Below are 9,836 nucleotides of genomic sequence, written 5' to 3' on the forward strand. Positions count from 1 at the left end.
CCCCATTGGCTCTCCCAGAAGAGAAAGCGTAGCTGTCATTGGTCCACGTGCAAAGTAGTTCCGCTGCAGCTGGAGAAAACAAACAGGTTTGATTTTTAAGCTGAAAGCTCCTTTCTTGACTGATTTAGCTCTTTGAACCGCACACGCTCCAATTTTAAACGCTTTGCACGGAGCTCACACTTTATCAGAGTTTTCTCTTAAAGATATATAGGCGCTACCTGACAAGGTAGGTTACACTGACCGGAAGTAGAAAAAGAAACGGACCTTAGAGGGGCTCTGAGTCGATTGGTTAATTCTAGGCCTTCGAAGATGTATGTCTGCATTTCGTTTTAACGCGTTTGCTTCTATATTCTTGTCCTGAAGAAATTCTTTATTACCAATGAGTTTAACTTCTTATTTACATATACTTACACATTGTCATTAATTATGGATATAAATACATAGAAAATGACCCAGGCTTTTGTATGATACCATTTGATTGAACAATTTTTTTCTAAACTTCATTTCTATTTATTTGGGTTCTGACCCCAAATTGTTATGAAATATAAGGACTCTGTAAGCGATCTCCTGCTAAAGATGTTATTTATTGTAGTCTCGACATATTTCCGTACGGTAGACTATGAGGATATTGTAGAAAATGATTTTTAAAATAGTCAAAGCGAGTATTAAGTCCAGTACGGAAAGCCAGTGACGCCAAAAACATGAACTGTTTCTGGCGTCGTTTACGGCTTTAGGTCTGGTCCCATTTTTTACCTTCGTGTTTATATCTGATCGTTTCTTCCGCTTTGTTCTCATTAACTAATAATTTCCCACCATGCGCATAAACTATTATTTATCAGTTTTCTTTGTAGGTCATTATTTTCATTAATTGTGGACCATAAACAACCATAAAAAAGCTCACAAACCATGTATAACATAAATGAATTGTATTATGTTCAAATAGTACTGTATTTCACTGTGTTTTTGGTTCTGAACCCTGTATGGAACAGTTTCCTGAGTCATAAAACCACACTTCCGTACTTCCATCACTGTCTGTATTAGCTATATTTCATATTTAAAAGAGCTGGTAAGGTATTACCCAAACAGCCAATGTACAAAATGGTAAAAGGGCAAAATAACACATATCCAGTACCAAAAAGTGTGTTCACAAACATATTGCTGCACGTTTGTTACAAGTTAAATTTTCACACGTAATCAACATGCAAGAAACTCGTCAAAAATACCTGAATGATCACACATTTTTCTGCAGGCAGAATGAATCCACCGTGGCCCAAAGGAAAGAAATTGGTCCACTTGGATTTGAAAGGCGCCCCGCCACGAATTGAATACCTTCACCAGGTGAGCCCTTTCTTTCTTCTGGCATTCACACACCTGCTCAGTGGTTCCTGTTCACTGTGCTTCACCTCCTCAGCTGATCGAGCTCTTCTCTCGGCTGGGTGTGGACGGCCTGCTGGTGGAGTATGAGGACATGTTCCCCTACGAGGGAGAGCTGCAGCTCCTGCAAGCCACAGTGCAGCCCACTTACAGGTGCAGATCAGGGTGTCACTGGATCCACACAACTTTTTATTTTATCTGCTTTTTCATATTGGTATTTTACTGATAAATAGCACAAATGTTGAAAATGTCTCCTTCAACCTCACAGTTCGGCTGCTGCCTTAGGGTTTTTCTTAGTCAATTAAAAAAAAGCTTATTGCTGTAGCACGACAAAATATGTAACAGTTTGAGTTAGTAAATTCTTTAAGCTTGGTTTGCTAACCAGTATCTCGTACCTTCATCAGTCGATGTTTTTAGCCGAGAGCAGGTGCTGTCCATTCAGGAATCTGCCAAAGCAAGAGGCATGGAGGTGATCCCACTGGTGCAGACTTTTGGTCACATGGAGGTGTGGTAAAACCCTACAATTTGTCTCTTTAAGTTGTATATTCTGAAGTTGTATGAGCTTTTAATCTCCCTCTCTGTGTAGTTTGTGTTGAAGCACCGGACCCTGTGGCACCTTAGAGAGGTCCCTCACTGCATTGGCACCCTTAATCCCCACAAAGAGGATGGAGTCAAGATGGTGATGGAGATGCTGAGACAGGTGGTTGAGCTGCATCCCCATCTAAGAACGGTCCACATAGGGGCAGATGAGGTAGGAGTCTTCCTGTGATTGGAGGCTTCAAGCTCTCTGTCTTTGTCTCATACATGCTCCCGTTTTAAATGCTTTAAGGTTTACTCTCTTGGAGAAGGGGAGGACTCCAAGCTCTGGCTGGCTTCAACCGGTCACTCAGTGGAACAGCTTTTCCTCAGTCATGTGACCAAAGTTGCCAAGGCTATTAAAGAGGCGTGGCCTGACATGAATATCATAATGTGGGATGACATGATGAGAGGCATGAGCCAGGACACGTTGAAAGGTGAGGAGGAAACGTAGCGCTTTCCGTCCAAATCAGCCAATCGCCAACATCTCAGATTCTGTAGGCTGTATTTTTCTCTTCAGTCCACTTGATTGGACATGTCTTCATTTAAACCCTTCTTGATTTGATTCCCCCACATGACAGCAAGTGGATTAGTAGGACTAGTGCAGCCCATGTTATGGGACTACACCCCAAACCTGAACGTGGATAAAACTGGTGAGACACTTCTCCTGATGCTCCTCAGAATCATGAATTTGGTCAGTGGTCAGCCAAAGACAAAAGAGAAATCCTACAACCACTAAAAATCTGATGATACCTGATTTTTGTTTAAATTTAATGAAGAAGGAAGTTTAGGTCAGTGTCTTCTTCAGAGGTTTTAATGTTTGAAAAAGCTGTGCCCCCAATCTGTGAAAGTAAGCTACAGCAGCGGAAAATATAACTAATGTTGCCAGTTTGGTTCGCAATCAAACCACGTCTACCGCACTGTCGGGAATGAAAACACCGCAAATGAATGAAAACGTTTTGAATTTAGTTTTCCAGATTATTAAGGTTAACTGAACTGCACCGACACCCCGACTCAAACATTCCCCGACTGTTTTCAGTGTCTTTGCTGGAGAAGTACCACGGTGCTGGTATGTCCGATCTGTGGGCAGCCAGCTCCTTCAAAGGCTCCACTTCCGTTGACACCTGCGTGACCTGCACCCAAACACACGTGGATAATCACCTGCAGTGGCTGAAGGTGGCTGCTTCTCTGTCTGCTGCCATTAACATGAGGGGCATCGCCATCACAGGCTGGCAGAGGTAAGAATCAGAGGAAGTGGCTTACTTACATTTTCCCAAGAGACAAGCAATGAATTTTTATGTGTCTTTATTGCAATGCTCAGATATAAAATTCTAATAAAATATGTTGGGAGTTGACAAAATGAGAAAAAAAAAACTTGATTTTCTAATTCAGTTTTCCCTTTTTCCCACCAACCAAGGTATGACCACCTGTCTGTACTGTGTGAGCTACTTCCTGTAGCTCTCCCCTCCCTAGCATCCTGCCTACAGACACTTAACCATGGAGAATTCAGCACTGAGGCTCGTAGAAACGTAACAGAGATGCTGGGAGTGTCTTCAGTGGAGATTGAAGCCATGGAGAGGTGAGGTCCAACACCGATTTAGCAAACAACAAGGTCCGACTTGAAGTCAAGAGTTTCTCTGTGTGTCTTTCAGGACTTCCGCTGACGAGTCACTGTTCCCAGGCAGGAGGCTGGCAGAATTAATCGTTGAGATAAATTCACTGCTCAACTCAGAAGAGTTAAGATTTTTTGAAAGCAATATGTAAGTTGTCTTCAGTTTTCGGGGGGAATTTGTTTTATCATTTTGTCAAGAATATTGTTCAAATACGAAAGCCAGGCTTAATTTGTCTCAGAAGTCATATTGTTAAATAACTTCCCACTGCAAACACAGAGGGGCAATAACAGTGTATTTACCTGCATTTTATGCTTTCCGACATTGTAGAAAAAATTTTGATTAAAAATAATTGTACAATAGTATGTACTACAATTGAAAGGACAAGTTGCATAGCAACAGCAGTGGAAAAAATGGTTGCTTACTGTAACTTATACAGTAAGAAGCTGCTTACTTTTTCCAATTCCTGCAGCCGCCATTTTGAATTTTGATATTGGCGTTTGTGAGGAAACTCTAATTTTCCAAGTTTGTATTCCAGTTGATTTCTGCTGCATTTAATTTGGAGAATCTCATCTTCCTACTACAAATGTGAGCTGCCACTAGCATTCGGCTAGCTTAGCTTACAATAAACGCAGATTTCAGTCGAGACTACAATGTGGTTAATCTGTTTTAAGTACCTCAAATCTACAAACGGTAATAAAAAAAAAAGAGCTTTACTTCTGAACTCCACAAATAACTGTTCCCACTATAAAACAAGACCAGTCTCCACATCTTGTTGCTAAATAGCCACTAGCCTTAGCTTCAGCTTTTCAGTTCAATGAACTTTCCTTTAACATGTTTAGAGCTTGACAATTTCTCTTCTTCTTATTTGTTGTGCTTTTATAGGCTTGTAAGAGGCTGGTTCAGTCCCTACCACAGACAGAGGAAGATGGTGAACCCGTTAAACTCCATCCTCATTCACAGCCAAGCCTCAGGGTAAGCATTTTAAATATTTGGAACGATAATGAGTGGGTTGCTCTGTCCAGTCTGGCTTATAGTTTGGCTTCTTTCTGGTTACGTCTCAGGTATTTGGACACATTACAGAAGATGGTAGAAGCCGTGAGAAAAGAGATGGTAAATCTTTATCCAGACTCTACGGCCGAGGAGTGGATGGAGGAACACGTCAGCCCTGTAACGGCTCCACTGCAGCGGATTATTGATGCCATCCCGGGCTGTGTAAAGGAAATGGTGCCATGAAAGATTCAAGGCTCATTCCAGCTTTAGCACTGGACTATCTGAGATTACAATTTCCTAACATTAAATCTAAGCTAAGCTAAGAGAATGCTAGTGGTAGTTTATGTTTCTTTTTCTGTGTGATTCTGCATCTCCATGTAAGTTGATGTGAGCAGAGGTAAGTGTATCAAAGAAAAGAGGAATGTCAAGTTTTGTTAAGAATTAATAAAAGATGAACAATCGAAAAGCAAACGAATACAACGAAATAAAAATCATTCAACCCTTCTAGAAAACTCATTTCTTGTTTTTTTTTTTAGACATTACCAATCAGAAATCACTTAACTAAAAAAAAAAAAAAAACATTTGACAAAAAACTTTAGATTACCTGAGATTTAGTCTTTGGTTCGCACAAAAAACGGCTTAAACGTCAATAGGAAGTAACGACAGACTTAATCGTGTCGCCAGGAAGAAGTTCCTCATGCTCAATTATGACTTGCACATGCATTCCTTGGACCCAGGAGGACATGCAAGAAGGTGGATCTGAGCTGGGTGAGTCTAGGAAACCGTGGGAAAAGGCACTTTCCATCGTCTCCCAAACAAATAATTATTATCTCAGCAGGGAGCAACACTAGATCCATAATCTAACTCGTGCTCTTAAACAGTAATTAGTTCAGAACACATAATCTTTGCGGAAACCACCGTGTGTGAAGCATTATTTAGGAAAAAATTTATAAACAAAACAAGAGAATAACGATCAGAATGTGTGGCGAGACTCATTCTCTGCAATGTCTTTGCATTGTCGTGATGGCTCAAGTTAATTCGCCCCATGTTCCATATAGTCTAGCGTTAGTCTGCCTCATTATCCGAGTCCGTGCTGTCGTCCTCTCCGTAGTCTTCGTATTCCTGCTGCTTCCGCTGCGTCTGATCCAGTCCCAGGAAGCGCTTCAACAATGAGGCCACCGCCTCGACGTCACTGCAAGGCAACACAAAGAAGCAGGTCACCAAGGGTTCCTGGAACTTCCTACATAACTTTCATAACCAAGTTCAATGGCTTTCTACACTCAATTAGCAAAAGTTGGCATGTATGTACATAACATAAAGGGTTATATTTTTGTATAATATGCTGACGCTGCTCCGTCTTGCAGTTCGGCTCAATGAGATGAACTCTTAAGAGCTTTTCAAGTGTTTATATTTCAAAACAGAACCGCATAAAGTGAATTTCGCATTCCACACCGAACTGATCGGACAGTTTCTCTATACTTTTTCCGCCATCTTTTTTCCTATGCGTCAACTGACGCACAGCGACGCCCTCTTCTGGATGGCGGCCAAACTACAACACTCAAAGAAGCTCCAAGAAGCGGACCTCATCAATTCATCGATTGGAACTAATTTTAATCAAACCAACAGTTAATGGTAAGTCGATTAATTGTTTGCATCCCTATTATTTACAGAGACATATGTTGGATTTTCTTTCATTTCCTACTGATGGCCTACCTACGTCCTCCCATGGTGGCACTCTGGGTGAGGGGGTAGGAGATGCCAGCTGCCAACCTCAGCATCACATGATAACCCTTCCCCAGGTATCGGACCCTCTCCTCATCGACACAAATGTCACAGAGCTGCGTCAGGTCCAGCACGACTGAAAGAGAGAGAGAGAGAGAGAGAGAACGCATTTAGACCCGGAGCGGTTGTGTGACGGCCTCACACTAACGGAGTCCGCCGTTCCACTCAATCACCGAACACTTAGTGGTTTCACTGACGTCTCTCATGTCCTCTCCTCCACATCGTCAGCACCAGAGTGTACAGGCTGATGGTCTTGAGCTCCACCACTTTCCTGGTCTTGTCGAACACGGCCTCCTCCCAGTCGTCCATGTTCTGAAGGGCCACAAACAGGCAGCCTGTGATGTAGAAGAGCTTCCACAGGACGCTGTCTGTGACACACAAAGCAGAGAGCAACGGTGAGCAGTTGTTGCTTTGGGCAAACGTGGGACAAATAAGTTGCGTTTCCATACCTGAGCTGTAGTACGCAGCCGCCAGCCCTGCAGAGGCTATACCTGCAAAGAGAAAGTTTTGGGATTCTGAAGAGAAACTTAAAGGGAAACTCCAAAGTGCTTGTAGGTTTTATGGAAGTCAGGTGGATCACCTGATCAAAAACAAACTTACCAACGAGAAGAGACCATGAGCGGATACCAGGAGATCTCTTGAGGTGGAGCAGAGTGGGACTGTTTGTCTCTACTGTCATGTAGCCCATCTGAACAGAGGCAGGAATGTTAGAGATGATGAGATTTCCTGGTTTAAAACTGTTATCAAATAAAAATAAAGTGTTTTTGTGATCCGGTGTTGTATGTGTGATTAAATTTAATTGCTTTACTAAGCCAGTCCAAGACTCTCTAAGGCAGGGGTGGGCAATCCTGGTCCTCGAGGGCCGGTGTCCTGCAACTCTTAGACGTCTCCCTGGTCCAACACACTTGAATCCAACAGCTGAATCACCTAATAAGTGCAGTCAGGTTCTCCAGAGTCCTGCTAACGACCTCATTGTTTGACTCAGGTGTGCTGAAGTAGAGAAACATAAAAGTTGCAGGAGACCGGCCCTCGAGGCCTGGAGTTGCCCACCCCTGCCTTAAGGCAACTTTTATGAAAAACATGTTTGTTTTTTACATCTTTAGAAAGTTTAACAGCAGACTTAAAAGACTTCAATTTCTTCATAAACAAAAGGGACGGTGGTGGCGATGTTGGTGGGAGTTTGTCCCGCAATCTTAAATAAAAATCTTCATAGTAGTCTTGTGCACTGATCCACGGGTGCACAAGACCATCAGTGGACAGTTTGCTGCTGCATCAGCACTTTGCAATGCAGCATCACCACCTTTGGACACCTTCCAGCGTTGAAAAGGAGAACATGCACCATAAATGTGTGGTTGCTGTTATGTGCGAGCATTTGTCTTTAGACTGCAAGGAATTACAGAGGCTCAACTTCCGTCTGGCGTACACATCTAAAATATCTTTGAAAAAAAATTATACTGCAGTTACACTACTAAATACTTCTAAATGTCTGAAATTGTCCAAATCATATGTTGTTTGCTCTGGTTTCCTTTAACAGAAAGTTTTTCATTCATTCTGTTCGCCTTCTCTCAATCTCAAGCATGTTTGAGGTTCGCCTCAAATTAACAACCTTTCATGACCGAAACACTTGTTACAGATAATCATCTTGCTGGAATTAGCTGCTTCTTAGACCATTTTTCCAACATTTCCACCAACATAAAGCTGAAAGTCTTTTTAAACGACTGTTCAAAGTCTTCAGTTAAATAAAGGATAGCTATAATAACTTACTGTAGTTTTAATAATTATGTTTGACTAAGTATTCTAAGCTTTTTTTCCACTTGTTAGGAAAGAGCTCAGTAATGAAGAAGCTGGTGGCTGAGTTGTTCTACTCCAAGTTGAAGAGACTTCCTGTTTCACCACAAATCTGCAACACTCCCCAAATTAAGACGTCTTCAAGCCGAAAGGAAGCTGAGCAATTAATGGGACCGTCTTTCCACGTTCACAGTGACTTCAGACACCTGAAATCCACTCACTATGAAAAAGAGATTTTCTTGGTGTGAGTCAAAGCTTCTTTAGAATACATTTATGAATATATATTATATAATCTGTATGAAGCACAAACTGCTTTGTCATATTTCAACCCACTTAGCAGCAATATTGTCAAGAAGTGACAACATAAACATATCTGCCCTCATATGCGTTTCTTTTCTGCTGTATGACCTGATCCATAAACTGAAGCTAAAACATGAAATACATGTTTTCATTATGAATAATCCTGTAAGTGAGGCGTAGATCAGCTCTCCATTTCATCAACTCACCCAGCAAGGAGAAACCAATGCAGCCATTTTATATTTTTTGTCATTCCTTACCTTAATTTTTTTTTTTCCTCCGTGAACTTTGGTCCTTGTAAATTTAAAAAGAAATAGCAATTACACGATAAAACGTGCACCACATTACTGAATTACGAGGAAATTGAATTCATGTTGTCGCAACAACCGTCTTGAATGGGTGACTCTTCCTTCCTGGTTTCGTGAACTCTGATTGGATGCGCTCAGCTGAGATGACTTTCAAAGTAAAATTTGAAAAGATGGCACTGTGCAGCAGTGGTTCCAGATGTCTTCACAAACTCGTGGTGTTGGAATAATTTGTATTTGTCAAATCAAATTATAAACGTTTTGATCGTAGATTATATTTTTGATCATATGGACGGAAAAACGTACTGGTAAAGCACGTGACCCATGTACCCAGTCCTCTTCATGGCCGTCACAGGTTCGAGTCCCTTTGCCTCATGTCTCCACACTTTTTCACAATCCATTTACCTGACGACTTACTGTGGTCAGCTAAAGGCCACTAGAGCCAAAAAAGTAATTAAAAGAAACACATTGGTTTTTCCATTTTGCATTGTCACCATGATGAATTTCTCAGAATTTTCAACTCCTAGGTAGGAAAGTCAACAAGCACTCCTGTGTCAAAGAAGTCAATTTTAATAGTGCAGCAACGTGAAAGACGTGTAAATTTCAGTCTGCCTGCATGCCAGTTCTATAAAATGTTCCATCGTGTTTGAATTCATAAAATGAATAAAATGACAGTAGAGCCGAGATGTTTGTTTGTGCAAATTCAAAAACCCCTCAATTCTCAATTTTTCAGTGCAGGCAGCCACTTGAAAAAGACATGTTAAGGGTTAATCAAAAACAAACTTACAGGTCTTCAAACGAGGCAAAGATGACAAGGAGCGTGATTTTCTCAGCTCTGAATTTGGGAATTTGGACTCTATAAACAGATTGGATGGATTGCTTTTCAGTAGTATTTTTATATGTTGGTTGGTAATAATAAGAGTTCCAAGTCAGTCTGTGATTTGCTTTGGGGGAAAAAAACTGAGAACATGAAAAGCAGTGGTGTAACTGGAGTACAGTACACATTGTGCTGTTTTGTCACTATCTTTTATAAAAACGTGCACACATACACACTGGTCCGCAATAAAATCTATATTCTGCCAGGTAAAGATAATGACAAAACATGTAACAT

General features: G+C 41.3%; 2 protein-coding genes across 7 annotated transcripts; one reads left to right on the forward strand and one right to left on the reverse strand.

The window, feature by feature from the left end:
* The first annotated feature begins 3 nt into the window (after positions 1–3).
* hexd (hexosaminidase d) lies at positions 4–5,056 on the forward strand. 3 transcript variants are annotated; one of them, XM_007560789.1, is made up of 12 exons: positions 4–86; positions 1,250–1,338; positions 1,412–1,527; positions 1,792–1,879; positions 1,961–2,125; positions 2,204–2,387; positions 2,532–2,603; positions 2,990–3,188; positions 3,368–3,529; positions 3,603–3,710; positions 4,446–4,535; positions 4,625–5,056. In XM_007560789.1, exons 2-12 carry the CDS (start codon positions 1,255–1,257, stop codon positions 4,794–4,796), a joined length of 1,440 nt encoding a protein of 479 aa, XP_007560851.1. In that variant the 5' UTR covers positions 4–86; positions 1,250–1,254; the 3' UTR covers positions 4,797–5,056. The 3 variants fall into 3 exon arrangements, with proteins under 3 accessions (XP_007560851.1, XP_007560842.1, XP_007560860.1); XM_007560780.2 differs by having other exon boundaries at positions 81–226; XM_007560798.1 differs by lacking the exon at positions 4–86 and having other exon boundaries at positions 1,779–1,879.
* On the reverse strand, positions 4,989–8,847 carry LOC103144000 (uncharacterized protein C17orf62 homolog). Of its 4 annotated transcripts, none has more exons than XM_016675954.1 (6): positions 8,689–8,847; positions 6,936–7,029; positions 6,785–6,826; positions 6,533–6,703; positions 6,267–6,411; positions 4,989–5,745 (listed from the first exon to the last, which is right to left on the reverse strand). In XM_016675954.1, exons 2-6 carry the CDS (start codon positions 7,021–7,023, stop codon positions 5,619–5,621), a joined length of 573 nt encoding a protein of 190 aa, XP_016531440.1. In that variant the 5' UTR covers positions 7,024–7,029; positions 8,689–8,847; the 3' UTR covers positions 4,989–5,618. The 4 variants fall into 4 exon arrangements, with proteins under 4 accessions (XP_016531440.1, XP_007560812.1, XP_007560830.1 ...); XM_007560750.2 differs by having other exon boundaries at positions 6,936–7,023; positions 8,681–8,847; XM_007560768.2 differs by lacking the exon at positions 8,689–8,847 and adding an exon at positions 8,100–8,247 and having other exon boundaries at positions 6,936–7,023.
* Between the last annotated feature and the right edge of the window lie 989 nt (positions 8,848–9,836).

Source organism: Poecilia formosa, unplaced genomic scaffold (genome assembly GCF_000485575.1).
Source record: "Poecilia formosa unplaced genomic scaffold, Poecilia_formosa-5.1.2 Scaffold4, whole genome shotgun sequence".
Lineage (NCBI taxonomy): Eukaryota > Metazoa > Chordata > Actinopteri > Cyprinodontiformes > Poeciliidae > Poecilia > Poecilia formosa.

What these genes read in the sequence shown, in the direction of transcription:
- LOC103144000 (XM_016675954.1), bottom strand. Translation starts at nt 7,023, where the DNA reads ATGGGCTACATGACAGTAGAGACAAACAGTCCCACTCTGCTCCACCTC. An exon ending in CTCATGGTCTCTTCTCGTTG is followed by an intron (nt 6,827 to 6,935) that starts GTAAGTTTGTTT and finishes TTCTCTTTGCAG; the next exon opens with GTATAGCCTCTGCAGGGCTG. An exon ending in GAGGAGAGGACATGAGAGAC is followed by an intron (nt 6,412 to 6,532) that starts GTCAGTGAAACC and finishes TCTCTCTTTCAG; the next exon opens with TCGTGCTGGACCTGACGCAG.
- hexd (XM_007560789.1), top strand. Translation starts at nt 1,255, where the DNA reads ATGAATCCACCGTGGCCCAAAGGAAAGAAATTGGTCCACTTGGATTTG. An exon ending in ACAGTGCAGCCCACTTACAG is followed by an intron (nt 1,528 to 1,791) that starts GTGCAGATCAGG and finishes CGATGTTTTTAG; the next exon opens with CCGAGAGCAGGTGCTGTCCA. An exon ending in AGACTTTTGGTCACATGGAG is followed by an intron (nt 1,880 to 1,960) that starts GTGTGGTAAAAC and finishes CTCTCTGTGTAG; the next exon opens with TTTGTGTTGAAGCACCGGAC.